Raw genomic sequence first — 14,992 nt, 5'->3', positions numbered from 1 at the left:
TTCCCCTGCTAAAGGGTATGGCATCAGTAACATCTACGTGGATAAGTTTAGGTTTTTAGGACCAATTACAAAAGAAACTGGACACTGAACTCAATCTCAGTAGGAAAAAAACTGTCCAATTAGCCTTCAAACAACACGTGCAGCCAGCTTTAAAAGAAGGCGAAAGATTTATACAATCTGAAGAGAAACCGTATCTAATGTTTAATACGGTAGTATTATGTTTCATGAAGGTAACCAACTTGATGAAAACATTGTTATATTAAAAAATAACCTCAAACAACACTTCACTGCACTCCTAGTCAGATACATTTAAAAGCCAAGATACCAGTGCCGAAACGAACATGGAATGCAGACTAATGGTTAGAGCAAAATACTTGGAATCAGTACTAGTGGTTCGCTATCACAGGTGACAAGAAGTCAGCATTGGGAATTGACTAGCCCAGGGAGTCCTAACTCCCTGATTCTATTCCCAACGTTGCCACTGAACAACATGATGTTGGGGAAGTCACTTGACCATCACTTTGCCAATGCATAAAATGATGATATTTATTTTGCTGGGATGGAAGGAGCAGGAGAGAGACGGGAGAAAGGCTGAGTGCTAAATATAATTGGTCTCTATATTTGGCCTTGGTGCAACCGCTGCTGGAATATGAGGTCCAGTTCTGGGGCCCACAATCCAAGAAGGTTGATAAATTGGAGACGGTTCAGAGAAGAGTCACGAGAATGATTAAAGGATTAGAAAACCATCTCTCTAGTGATAGACTCAAAGCTCAATCTATTCAGCTTAGCGAAAAGAAGGTTAAAGGGTGACTTGATTACACTCCATACATATCTGCATGGGGAACAAATATTTAACAATGGGCTCTTCAGTCTAACAGAGAAGATATAACAAATTACTGGCTGGAGGTTGAACCTAAACCAATTCAGACTGGAAATAAGCTGGAAATTTGAAAGAGTGGGTAACTACCACTGGAAGAATTTACCAAGAGTCATGCTGCATCACTGGCGATTTTAAGACTGGATGTTTTCCACAAGATATACTCTAAGCATTATTTTGGGGGTAGTTCTATGGCCTGTGTTATACAGGAGGTCAGACTAGATGATCACAATGGTCCCTTCTGACCGTGGAATCTATAAATTGTTTATAAAATAATGAGGTCCTCAGGAAAAAAAAAAAAAAAAAAAAGGTGTTACATAGAAGAGTGAGGAATCTGTGCAGGTTCAGGGTAAGATAGATACTTGTCAAATATCTGCGTGAGCATCAAGAATCCTTTCAGCAACTTTATATTTAGGGACCAACCAAGCCTAAAATCACAACAACTGCAGTATTTAATAAAACATTCCAGCAGGGAATAGTGGCTACATGAACACCACCGAATCCTTCAAAAGACAAAGTTAAACCATGTTCTTCATGTAATGCATCAAGTAACTCACTGCACCCTGCAAGAACTTACATTGCGGGAAGCAAGGATCTGCTTGAGGAGTCGGTAGAAGTACTGCTGCTGGGAGTTCAGGTAGCGTTTGTACTGGGACTTGAAACAGAGCTGGCGGTATTTCACAACTTCAGGATTGAAGTGCCCATCTGTAGAAAAGAATAAAAACTGTTTTGACTTCCCTTCGCTGCAAGCTGAGATTAAAGCCTTTTTAAAAGTTTGCAGTTTATTTTCTCTACATAAATAATCCAGATGCTACAGCAGCCATGACCTCTTGAAAAATTAAGTATAATATCAAAGATTACAATTCTCAGAGGAGTGACAAGATCTGGAGCTTTGCTGTTCTAGGTCAGATGACCAAGAGTTCTTGCCACATTACCGTGTCCTCTGAGAAATAAATCCGGAGATCTCAGCAGACAAGTGTACACATCACAAAAAAGGCACAGCTGGCACTAGTTAATACATTGTTGACAGTCTCAGCAAACAGGTCTGTGTTGTACCAAGTCCATGAATAAACAGAGCTTCAGTCTCCTTCGCTATCAACCTGGCACCTTTCACCAGATATACATTCAATAAAAAAAAAAAAAAAAAAAGTTAAAAGCAAAATGAGCGGACACTGACCCCGGAAGAGTTTCTGGGCAATGTGCAGTGGGTTTCCAAAGCGGAAGTTCTCTCCACTGAACAGAGCTGGGATGAGCTTGTTCTGGTGCTCAGGGTTCTTTTCCGGGAAATGGGGCAGGAACTTTTTTAGGTGGTCTCGCTGTGATTCTGTCAGCACCTCCTGCCATGTAGATAGGCTGACAACTTCAAAAAAGATCTCAGGCTAAAGGAGACAAAGACAAGAATGAAGCAAAATGCCTTCCAGAATCTTTAACAAATCTTTATCCCTCAAGGCTTTCCAGAGTTAAATAAAAGTCACAAGACACTGTGGAAAGCGGTAGTCTAAAACACTGAAAGGCGAACATATTGAAGGATTCCAGTCATGAGAACCCATAGCAGATGGAGAGAGAGATCAGGAGGTATAAAAGTAACAGAAAGATGTTCTAATATTAGATCTGAGAAGAGATTGAGAGTCACTACGTTTACTAGATAAGGAACAGACTAGAAAAAAAGGTAAAATAGATTTGGCTAACGTGACATGAAACACCACTCAACACCTTTAAAATCATGTTTAGCTAGCTATGTTGTAATCTAGGAAGGAGCCCAGGCTACAACACAACAAGGTAACTCAACTGCTAGCTGTTAAAACTGTCTCTATACAGGTGTCAGGCGAAGGGAGAGTTCCAATTGTGTTGACTCAATCTGGTTAGTTTAAGCTGATTTCAAAACCCACCTTTTTTCAGCAGGGCCTGGGACATCTGGGGATGTTACCCCTCTTTTCCTGCACCCCACAACTGCTCTGACTTTCCTCTGTGAAACAGTGAGAATAATACCCACAACCTCCTTGTGAGGTAAGTAATTATGTTTGTCAAACACTCTGGAAATGGAAAATGCTCTTACTATTACTTACATCCTCTAGGAGGTCCTCTGGCAGGCTAACTCTTGTTGCTCCTAGCATGCAGTCCTCCATGATCCGTGTGCCATTTCCCTCCCCACATGGTCCCAGCTCCAATGGGTCTGTCAGCATGTGGTCCAGAGAATCCATTCTTTACTGTACTCTCAGTCCCTGAACAAAAGAAACTATTATCTGCTGGCATAAACTTGCCAACAACAAAGTCCAAAATTCTCAGATACAACTGAAGGTGTCTTTGCTTTTTAGAAGGTACAATTTGATGAAGAAATTGTTGTAACAGAATCCATTCAAGTTCCACAGAATTGTGTAACTGTGCCATATGAATTTACTAAACAGTGAAATAGACAATGCAGATCTGATAGAAGTACTAGGGACTATCACTCTTTCAGGTGACACGCCTGCACACAAACATACACAGAGTATATATAAAGAACACTAGGGAAACAGAAATGGACATTTGCTGATTAATAACCATAGTTTTAAATTTTTCTTACTTGTTCCACTTACAACACTACCAATTGTTTGCATTCTTAATAATTTACTTTTCACTATATATGCAATTTATATTTTGCCTGTCACTAAACTTTATTATTAAAGACTGGCCTGGTCAGTTTCACTTTGAGTCTTATGCACTACATCATTGCTGCAATATTTGGGATGAAACACTCTTACAACATGGTTTATGGTGCATGCTCAGAAGCCTCACAACTCAGGATTCTGAAGAGAGTGAAACCTGTAAGTAGAGTAATGCAAACTACAAGAAATAGAAAAACCCAAGACAAGGGGATAGATGACAAGTGTATAAACAATCATGAAGAAAGAGCTACTGGAATTAGAGGGTGTTGCCTGCTGAGCAAACCAGACCTCAGGCTACAGGTCTGCAAAGATACTTCATGGCTCTGACCAGATGTGAGACCTGTAAATATACTCCCTTTATTTTCCTTAGCAGCCTGAAGCTTTCTTACAAGTGAGTTAAACATTACTCTCATGCCTCCACTCTTGAGCTCTCTGCCACCACGCAAAACATGCCACAATAAGTAGCATTATAACATTAAAGAATTCACGACTTTGCTTCTGTGGTTGTGACTTCAATACGCCATCTACAAAGGGCCAACTACTCAGCAGCATCAGGCTTGCCCAAACAACAAAGATTAAGCCATTCATTAATTTGCCCTACATGTGAATCCTTAGTCATGTTCAGCCACTGGAATACTGAAGTAATCAATTTTGAAATCTCATTTCTATTCCAAGCTTTAGTGCAGTTTGGTTCAATATATCAGAGGGGATGAGTCCCTTTTCAGAACTAAATTGGTTCAGAGGAGGAATTACCTCTTGCCTCCAGAAAGCGTGGACACTCTAGCCAAGGATTAAGAACATTAGAGAAGTGGATTTAAAGTATATGAACTGAAGTCGTCTCAAATGTACCTGATCTGTGAATAAAACAAGAGATTGAACTTTAATCAATAAGAGTAGAAAAATGGGAATACATGTTTACTTTTTTTAAATTAAAAAACACAAGTTCTAGGGCTTGTAGCCTTATAAATAATCTGGTTAAACCATGTGAATTCATCATAAATTGGAGAACAGACAACTGCATTGCCAATAAAGACAATTATAATCCAATATTGTCAACTAGCATTTCAATGGGGTTTATAAAATATGCTCTGTAAATTCTATGAGGTATGGGAAGTCATACTAGCTAAATAAATAAATATATGGAGATATATGTATCTCATAGAACTGGAAGGGACCTTGAAAGGTCATTGAGTCCAGTCCCCTGCCTTCACTAGCAGGACCAAGTACTGATTTTGCCCCAGATCCTTAAGTGGCCCCCTCAAGGATTGAACTCACTTTGCATCTGCTAGTTCCAAGGGTTTAGCAGGCCAATGCTCAAACCACTGAGCTATCCCTCCCCCCTACTAAATAGTTCTACAATACAGAGAGAAACTGAGGCACAGAGGCTAAGGGACTTGCCTAAAATCCAGTGGCAGAGTCTGGAATAAATCTCAGCAGTCCTTGCTACCACTGCCCAAAAGACCATTTACACAGCAGATTCAATGCCAGACCTACCATTCCCTATTAAAAATATTACATTCATGATACTCTACATCAGCTACTATAAGACGCAGAGTCACATCATTCTTCCAGATCACCCTCATTTATTTTCAAAAGTGTTTTCCAAATTTATTTAGATTTTGTGGACTATTCCAGGCTCAAAGCACTTACAAAATATAACATCAACCATTGATAAAACGCAACCAAAACAAATAAAATGCTCAAACACAAACCACAGAGACTATAACAATATACATGTGCTAACATATAACAAAACAAACTCCTCAAATGGCACTCACCATCCCCCTCTAACCATCCCTTCCAAAGAGCCCTGGGAAAGAAGGATGGACATAGTTAGATCTGTTTGCAAAGTCTAGGTATTTCTTCAGGGAGTGCTCATCCCCCAAAATAAATCAATGCTCTTTCTGCTAATAACAGAAGTTGATAACCGAAGTCAGCAGCAACACTACATCAAACAAACAGTAATTGCACAGAATGAAGAAAAAAACAGCCTGGCTGAGGGCACATGTCCACTCAAGGGATCCAGGTAACAAACAGGGGCTTGGAGACCATTGCCAACCACCCTCAACAAAAAGCCCCCCCTCTCTCCAAGGATCACCCCGCCCCCCAGGAACCCTCACACCATGCCAGTAGCTCATCCCTGGGAACCCAACCACCCCACCCCATAGACCGCCCAGCTCCCCACCCCCCAGAAACCCCCCCACAGGCCCTGCCCCCCCCCGCACTCCCCCCCCAGGAGTCCCCCCCCAGGCCCTGCCCCCCCGCACTCCCCACCCCCAGGAGCCCCCCCCCACAGGCCCTGCCCCCCCCGCACTCCCCACCCCCAGGAGCCCCCCCCCACAGGCCCTGCCCCCCCCGCACTCCCCACCCCCCACCCCCAGGAGACCCCCCCCCACAGGCCCAGCCCCCAGGAGCCCCCCCCGCAGGCCCTTGACCCCCCTCTCACCCCCAGGAGCCCCCCCCGCAGGCCCTGCCCCCCCGCCCCCAGGAGCCCCCCCCCCGCAGGCCCTTGACCCCCCTCTCCTCACCCCCAGAAGCCCCCCCGGAGCCCCCCCGCAACCGGCTCCAGGCCGCACGCGGCTCACCCAGCTTCCAAGTTTCGTGGGGGAGGGGCGCAGCACCCAGGGCGTTTGCGGGTTGGGGTGGGGTGGGGGGGAGAGGCAGGCGCGCGCGCGCACCCTCTCCCCAGAGCACGAGCGCGAGCACGGTGCCCGGAAGGCGGAGCCCCCAGCCCAGCCTGACGGACCCTTCGTACGCATGCGCACCTCCTCTTCCCGGCGACCTCAATGTCGAGCGTCTGCGCAGTAGCCTCTCGCGCATGCGTAATGTCACGTCGCGGGCGTGGCTCGGACTGGCGGCCTGCAGTCCCGCGGGCGGGGTTAGCGCCGCGCAGGGGGCGGCATCGGAAAAAATAGGAAACAAGGTTTTTTAGCGGGGAAGTGGGGTGCATAGGTGTGAGGTGTATAGCTGGGGGTGTGCAGATGTGGGGGGAGGCGCATTGGTGCGGAGGGGGGGTGTACAGATGTTATGGGGAGGCGCATTGGTGCGGAGGGGGGTGTACAGATGTGGGGGGAGGCGCATTGGTGCGGAGGGGGGGTGTACAGATGTGGGGGAGGTGCATTGGTGCGGAGGGGGGGTGTACAGATGTGGGGGGAGGCGCATTGGTGCGGAGGGGGGGTGTACAGATGTTATGGGGAGGCGCATTGGTGCGGAGGGGGGTGTACAGATGTTATGGGGAGGCGCATTGGTGCGGAGGGGGGTGTACAGATGTGGGGGGAGGCGCATTGGTGCGGAGGGGGGTGTACAGATGTGGGGGGAGGCGCATTGGTGAGGGGGGGTGTACAGATGTGGGGGGAGGCGCATTGGTGCGGAGGGGGGTGTACAGATGTGGGGGGAGGCGCATTGGTGCGGAGGGGGGTGTACAGATGTGGGGGGAGGCGCATTGGTGCGGAGGGGGGTGTACAGATGTGGGGGGAGGCGCATTGGTGCGGAGGGGGGTGTACAGCTGTGGGGGGAGGCGCATTGGTGCGGAGGGGGGTGTACAGATGTGGGGGGAGGTGCATTGGTGAGGGGGGGTGTACAGATGTGATAGGGAGGCGCATTGGTGCGGAGGGGGGGTGTACAGATGTGGGGGAGGCGCATTGGTGCGGAGGGGGGTGTACAGATGTTATGGGGAGGTGCATTGGTGCGGAGGGGGGTGTACAGATGTTATGGGGAGGTGCATTGGTGCGGTGGGGGGTGTACAGATGTTATGGGGAGGTGCATTGGTGCGGAGGGGGGTGTGCAGATGTGGGGGGAGGCGCATTGGTGCGGAGGGGAGTGTACAGATGTGGGGGGAGGCGCATTGGTGCGGAGGGGGGTGTACAGATGTGGGGGGAGGCGCATTGGTGCGGAGGGGGGGTGTACAGATGTGGGGGAGGTGCATTGGTGCGGAGGGGGGGTGTACAGATGTGGGGGGAGGCGCATTGGTGCGGAGGGGGGTGTACAGATGTTATGGGGAGGCGCATTGGTGCGGAGGGGGGTGTACAGATGTGGGGGGAGGCGCATTGGTGCGGAGGGGGGTGTACAGATGTGGGGGGAGGCGCATTGGTGAGGGGGGGTGTACAGATGTGGGGGGAGGCGCATTGGTGCGGAGGGGGGTGTACAGATGTGGGGGGAGGCGCATTGGTGCGGAGGGGGGTGTACAGATGTGGGGGGAGGCGCATTGGTGCGGAGGGGGGTGTACAGATGTGGGGGGAGGCGCATTGGTGCGGAGGGGGGTGTACAGCTGTGGGGGGAGGCGCATTGGTGCGGAGGGGGGTGTACAGATGTGGGGGGAGGTGCATTGGTGAGGGGGGGTGTACAGATGTGATAGGGAGGCGCATTGGTGCGGAGGGGGGGTGTACAGATGTGGGGGAGGCGCATTGGTGCGGAGGGGGGTGTACAGATGTTATGGGGAGGTGCATTGGTGCGGAGGGGGGTGTACAGATGTTATGGGGAGGTGCATTGGTGCGGTGGGGGGTGTACAGATGTTATGGGGAGGTGCATTGGTGCGGAGGGGGGTGTACAGATGTGGGGGGAGGCGCATTGGTGCGGAGGGGAGTGTACAGATGTGGGGGGAGACGCATTGGTGCGGAGGGGGGTGTACAGCTGTGGGGGGAGGCCCATGGGTGCAGAGGGGGGTGTACAGATGTGGGGGGAGGCGCATTGGTGCGGAGGGGGATGTACAGATGTGGGGGGAGGCGCATTGGTGCGGAGGGGGATGTACAGATGTGGGGGGAGGCGCATTGGTGCGGAGGAGGGGTGTACAGATGTGGGGGGAGGCGCATTGGTGCGGAGGGGGGGTGTACAGATGTTATGGGGAGGCGCATTGGTGCGGAGGGGGGTGTACAGATGTGGGGGGAGGCGCATTGGTGCGGAGGGGGGTGTACAGATGTGGGGGGAGGCGCATTGGTGCGGAGGGGGGTGTGCAGATGTGGGGGGAGGGGCATTGGTGCGGAGGGGGGTGTACAGATGTTATGGGGAGGCGCATTGGTGCGGAGGGGGGTGTACAGCTGTGGGGGGAGGCCCATGGGTGCAGAGGGGGGTGTACAGATGTGGGGGGAGGCGCATTGGTGCAGAGGGGGGTGTACAGATGTGGGGGGAGGCGCATTGGTGCGGAGGGGGGTGTACAGATGTGGGGGGAGGCGCATTGGTGCGGAGGGGGGTGTACAGATGTGGGGGGAGGCGCATTGGTGCGGAGGGGGGGTGTACAGATGTTATGGGGAGGCGCATTGGTGCGGAGGGGGGTGTACAGCTGTGGGGGGAGGCGCATTGGTGCGGAGGGGGGTGTACAGATGTGGGGGGAGGCGCATTGGTGCGGAGGGGGGTGTACAGATGTGGGGGGAGGCGCATTGGTGCGGAGGGGGGTGTACAGATGTGGGGGGAGACGCATTGGTGCGGAGGGGGGTGTACAGCTGTGGGGGGAGGCCCATGGGTGCGGAGGGGGGTGTACAGATGTGGGGGGAGGCGCATTGGTGCGGAGGGGGATGTACAGATGTGGGGGGAGGCGCATTGGTGCGGAGGGGGATGTACAGATGTGGGGGGAGGCGCATTGGTGCGGAGGGGGGGTGTACAGATGTGGGGGGAGGCGCATTGGTGCGGAGGGGGGGTGTACAGATGTTATGGGGAGGCGCATTGGTGCGGAGGGGGGTGTACAGAGGTGGGGGGAGACGCATTGGTGCGGAGGGGGGTGTACAGATGTGGGGGGAGGCGCATTGGTGCGGAGGGGGGTGTGCAGATGTGGGAGGAGGGGCATTGGTGCGGAGGGGGGGTGTACAGATGTTATGGGGAGGCGCATTGGTGCGGAGGGGGGTGTACAGATGTGGGGGGAGGCGCATTGGTGCGGAGGGGGGTGTACAGCTGTGGGGGGAGGCGCATTGGTGCGGAGGGGGGTGTACAGATGTGGGGGGAGGTGCATTGGTGAGGGGGGGTGTACAGATGTGATAGGGAGGCGCATTGGTGCGGTGGGGGGTGTACAGATGTTATGGGGAGGTGCATTGGTGCGGAGGGGGGTGTACAGATGTGGGGGGAGGCGCATTGGTGCGGAGGGGAGTGTACAGATGTGGGGGGAGACGCATTGGTGCGGAGGGGGGTGTACAGCTGTGGGGGGAGGCCCATGGGTGCAGAGGGGGGTGTACAGATGTGGGGGGAGGCGCATTGGTGCGGAGGGGGATGTACAGATGTGGGGGGAGGCGCATTGGTGCGGAGGGGGATGTACAGATGTGGGGGGAGGCGCATTGGTGCGGAGGGAGGGTGTACAGATGTGGGGGGAGGCGCATTGGTGCGGAGGGGGGGTGTACAGATGTTATGGGGAGGCGCATTGGTGCGGAGGGGGGTGTACAGATGTGGGGGGAGGCGCATTGGTGCGGAGGGGGGTGTACAGATGTGGGGGGAGGCGCATTGGTGCGGAGGGGGGTGTGCAGATGTGGGGGGAGGGGCATTGGTGCGGAGGGGGGTGTACAGATGTTATGGGGAGGCGCATTGGTGCGGAGGGGGGTGTACAGCTGTGGGGGGAGGCCCATGGGTGCAGAGGGGGGTGTACAGATGTGGGGGGAGGCGCATTGGTGCAGAGGGGGGTGTACAGATGTGGGGGGAGGCGCATTGGTGCGGAGGGGGGTGTACAGATGTGGGGGGAGGCGCATTGGTGCGGAGGGGGGTGTACAGATGTGGGGGGAGGCGCATTGGTGCGGAGGGGGGGTGTACAGATGTTATGGGGAGGCGCATTGGTGCGGAGGGGGGTGTACAGCTGTGGGGGGAGGCGCATTGGTGCGGAGGGGGGTGTACAGATGTGGGGGGAGGCGCATTGGTGCGGAGGGGGGTGTACAGATGTGGGGGGAGGCGCATTGGTGCGGAGGGGGGTGTACAGATGTGGGGGGAGACGCATTGGTGCGGAGGGGGGTGTACAGCTGTGGGGGGAGGCCCATGGGTGCGGAGGGGGGTGTACAGATGTGGGGGGAGGCGCATTGGTGCGGAGGGGGATGTACAGATGTGGGGGGAGGCGCATTGGTGCGGAGGGGGATGTACAGATGTGGGGGGAGGCGCATTGGTGCGGAGGGGGGGTGTACAGATGTGGGGGGAGGCGCATTGGTGCGGAGGGGGGGTGTACAGATGTTATGGGGAGGCGCATTGGTGCGGAGAGGGGTGTACAGATGTGGGGGGAGGCGCATTGGTGCGGAGGGGGGTGTACAGATGTGGGGGGAGGCGCATTGGTGCGGAGGGGGGTGTGCAGATGTGGGGGGAGGGGCATTGGTGCGGAGGGGGGTGTACAGATGTTATGGGGAGGCGCATTGGTGCGGAGGGGGGTGTACAGCTGTGGGGGGAGGCCCATGGGTGCAGAGGGGGGTGTACAGATGTGGGGGGAGGCGCATTGGTGCAGAGGGGGGTGTACAGATGTGGGGGGAGGCGCATTGGTGCGGAGGGGGGTGTACAGATGTGGGGGGAGGCGCATTGGTGCGGAGGGGGGTGTACAGATGTGGGGGGAGGCGCATTGGTGCGGAGGGGGGGTGTACAGATGTTATGGGGAGGCGCATTGGTGCGGAGGGGGGTGTACAGCTGTGGGGGGAGGCGCATTGGTGCGGAGGGGGGTGTACAGATGTGGGGGGAGGCGCATTGGTGCGGAGGGGGGTGTACAGATGTGGGGGGAGGCGCATTGGTGCGGAGGGGGGTGTACAGATGTGGGGGGAGGCGCATTGGTGCGGAGGGGGGGTGTACAGATGTTATGGGGAGGCGCATTGGTGCGGAGGGGGGTGTACAGATGTGGGGGGAGACGCATTGGTGCGGAGGGGGGTGTACAGCTGTGGGGGGAGGCCCATGGGTGCAGAGGGGGGTGTACAGATGTGGGGGGAGGCGCATTGGTGCGGAGGGGGATGTACAGATGTGGGGGGAGGCGCATTGGTGCGGAGGGGGATGTACAGATGTGGGGGGAGGCGCATTGGTGCGGAGGGGGCGTGTACAGATGTGGGGGGAGGCGCATTGGTGCGGAGGGGGGGTGTACAGATGTTATGGGGAGGCGCATTGGTGCGGAGGGGGGTGTACAGATGTGGGGGGAGGCGCATTGGTGCGGAGGGGGGTGTACAGATGTGGGGGGAGGCGCATTGGTGCGGAGGGGGGTGTGCAGATGTGGGGGGAGGGGCATTGGTGCGGAGGGGGGTGTACAGATGTTATGGGGAGGCGCATTGGTGCGGAGGGGGGTGTACAGCTGTGGGGGGAGGCCCATGGGTGCAGAGGGGGGTGTACAGATGTGGGGGGAGGCGCATTGGTGCAGAGGGGGGTGTACAGATGTGGGGGGAGGCGCATTGGTGCGGAGGGGGGTGTACAGATGTTATGGGGAGGCGCATTGGTGCGGAGGGGGGTGTACAGCTGTGGGGGGAGGCCCATGGGTGCAGAGGGGGGTGTACAGATGTGGGGGGAGGCGCATTGGTGCGGAGGGGGGTGTACAGATGTTATGGGGAGGCGCATTGGTGCGGAGGGGGATGTACAGATGTGGGGGGAGGCGCATTGGTGCGGAGGGGGATGTACAGATGTGGGGGGAGGCGCATTGGTGCGGAGGGGGGGTGTACAGATGTGGGGGGAGGCGCATTGGTGCGGAGGGGGGGTGTACAGATGTTATGGGGAGGCGCATTGGTGCGGAGGGGGGTGTACAGAGGTGGGGGGAGACGCATTGGTGCGGAGGGGGGTGTACAGATGTGGGGGGAGGCGCATTGGTGCGGAGGGGGGTGTGCAGATGTGGGAGGAGGGGCATTGGTGCGGAGGGGGGGTGTACAGATGTTATGGGGAGGCGCATTGGTGCGGAGGGGGGTGTACAGATGTGGGGGGAGGCGCATTGGTGCGGAGGGGGGTGTACAGCTGTGGGGGGAGGCGCATTGGTGCGGAGGGGGGTGTACAGATGTGGGGGGAGGTGCATTGGTGAGGGGGGGTGTACAGATGTGATAGGGAGGCGCATTGGTGCGGAGGGGGGGTGTACAGATGTGGGGGAGGCGCATTGGTGCGGAGGGGGGTGTACAGATGTTATGGGGAGGTGCATTGGTGCGGAGGGGGGTGTACAGATGTTATGGGGAGGTGCATTGGTGCGGTGGGGGGTGTACAGATGTTATGGGGAGGTGCATTGGTGCGGTGGGGGGTGTACAGATGTGGGGGGAGGCGCATTGGTGCGGAGGGGGGTGTACAGATGTTATGGGGAGGTGCATTGGTGCGGAGGGGAGTGTACAGATGTGGGGGGAGGCGCATTGGTGCGGAGGGGGGTGTACAGCTGTGGGGGGAGGCCCATGGGTGCGGAGGGGGGTGTACAGATGTTATGGGGAGGCGCATGGGTGCGGAGGGGGGTGTACAGATGTTATGGGGAGGCGCATTGGTGCGGAGGGGGGTGTACAGATGTGGGGGGAGGCGCATTGGTGCGGAGGGGGGTGTACAGCTGTGGGGGGAGGCGCATTGGTGCGGAGGGGGGTGTACAGATGTTATGGGGAGGCGCATTGTTGCGGAGGGGGGTGTACAGATGTGGGGGGAGACGCATTGGTGCGGAGGGGGTGTACAGATGTGGGGGGAGGCACATTGGTGCGGAGGGGGGTGTACAGCTGTGGGGGGAGGCGCATTGGTGCGGAGGGGGGGTGTACAGATGTGATGGAGAGGTGCATTGGTGCGGAGGGGAGTGTACAGATGTGGGGGGAGGCGCATTGGTGCGGAGGGGGGTGTATAGATATGTGGGGGGGTCTTATGGTGTCTGAGCTTTTCTCAGCGTTCTCCTTGCAGGAGTGACTTTGCATCTGCTAGTTCCAAGCTCTCTAAACATGCTTGTTGCGTTTCTGCAGCCAAAACTGGTTTATCACATGCTGTGTCTGAGCCGCCTGGATAGCTGCCAGACCAGGTTAAACCTGTCTTAAGAAACATGTACAAGGCTCTTTAATGAGGGCAGCTTTTCATTGGGAATCAGTTTGGCTGCAACAGTTATGTAGGTGGTGCCCCACTCTCCTCCCCTGGAATCCTTTTCATTCCCTTTTCCCCACCTTAGTTCCCAGTTATATCCTTTAAGAACATAGGAGTTGCCACACTAGCTCAGATCCATTTAATCCAGCATCCTTTCTCTTATAATGAAGGCTATGATTTTAGCACAGGTATTTTTATTAAAAGTCATAGACAAGATGTCGACAATAAACCATAGATTTATTGAAGCCGAAGCCAGAGCCCTGCTGCCCGTGGCTGAATTACTGGAATTTTCAAGAAATCACAGAGGTCGCATAAAATCACAGAATCCATGACAGATTTGTAGCCTTATTAACAATGTCTGTTGCCAAGTGCTTTGGAGGAAGGAATTGTCTCTATAGTAGACAATTATGCAAGAGCATGACATTAGGGGAGGTTCCTTACTAGCTCCCATCATTAAAACACACAATCAGACCACTTTTTACAGTGCCCAAGTTTATGCTCATTTTATTTCCCTTCCTCAATGCTCAATCCTCCGAGTCCCCCAAGACCCTTCTCCCCGACTCCTCTTGTCCTCCTAGACCCGGGGTCTCCAGCTCCCATGCAGCCAGCTCTGCTCCTCAAATACTGCTCTGAAAGATCATTGCCTAAAATGTTAAAATGAAACTTCATCAAGAATACACAGAGGAAAGTCATGTGGTGCTGATGTGATGCTACATCATTAGGTAACACTCCTCTCCTTGGAATTAACCACTGTTTGCATGGCCAGGTCATACATTAACAGCAATGATGAGATTAAAGCTCCCCTGATTTTTCAGATATGAAGTCCTATCTATTATTTTTCTGAAGGACTACATTAATAATTACATCATTGGATCGGTACATCCTTCTGCAGAAAAGATAGCATCAAGAGGCTAGTATGCCCTATGTGACTCTGAGTGAGACAGAGGGATCCTTTCCTTTCTTTTTAGCTCACTGAGTGTAATCTTTGGTTATACCAGCATAGTCTGTATTTCATTTTTTTTTTGTCTAGGCCTCAAACAGTTTTGTAAACACTTCAGTTATGGGGTTCCCATCTCCAGCATGTCTTACAGAACCATGAGGATCTCTTTCCCGCTCCCCATCCCCACTCTTCATACCCTGTATCATAGCTACCATCTCTCTCCTGTCCCAAAGGCCCAAGTAGCAGTACCTTCAGAATCTGCCCCATTCTTGCTGGCAGGGCTGCTGATGAGGAGTATGTAGTACGCACAGCCCCTGCCAAGCCGGGGAGCAAGAAAAAACAAAGTAACTTTTATTTTCTTTCCTATCAATTTAGTTTTGGTGAAAAGGTACCAGATTGACAGCCCAGGAACCTCATGTCTTCAGATTCTCCACAGCACAGGTGCAACTTGGGTAGCAGCAGTGCAAGCTTTTCCACACTATCTGGTCAGTGTGCTTGAACCCTAACTTAGAGAGATCTGGGGAGGAGTGGATAGGTGTCTCCATGGCCCAATCCATTCATACTGCTGAGACTGCCAACAAAGGTTGGACA

General features: G+C 54.0%; 1 protein-coding gene across 2 annotated transcripts in view; it reads right to left on the bottom strand.

Moving 5' to 3' along the window:
* Positions 1 to 6,216, bottom strand: part of NFRKB (nuclear factor related to kappaB binding protein) — a 35,495-nt gene extending 29,279 nt beyond the window's left edge. For both annotated transcript variants that reach the window (XM_054005368.1, XM_054005369.1), the window contains exons 1-6: positions 6,108 to 6,216; positions 5,301 to 5,332; positions 4,276 to 4,376; positions 2,944 to 3,099; positions 2,055 to 2,256; positions 1,455 to 1,582 (exon numbers count right to left, since the gene is read on the bottom strand). In XM_054005368.1, coding sequence (XP_053861343.1) covers positions 1,455 to 1,582; positions 2,055 to 2,256; positions 2,944 to 3,078 — 465 coding nt within the window. In that variant the 5' untranslated portion in view covers positions 3,079 to 3,099; positions 4,276 to 4,376; positions 5,301 to 5,332; positions 6,108 to 6,216. The remainder of the gene's footprint in view (positions 1 to 1,454; positions 1,583 to 2,054; positions 2,257 to 2,943; positions 3,100 to 4,275; positions 4,377 to 5,300; positions 5,333 to 6,107) is intronic.
* Between the last annotated feature and the right edge of the window lie 8,776 nt (positions 6,217 to 14,992).

Source organism: Malaclemys terrapin, chromosome 15 (assembly GCF_027887155.1).
Source record: "Malaclemys terrapin pileata isolate rMalTer1 chromosome 15, rMalTer1.hap1, whole genome shotgun sequence".
Classification (NCBI taxonomy): domain Eukaryota; kingdom Metazoa; phylum Chordata; order Testudines; family Emydidae; genus Malaclemys; species Malaclemys terrapin.
This window is presented reverse-complemented; position numbering and strand designations above follow the sequence as displayed.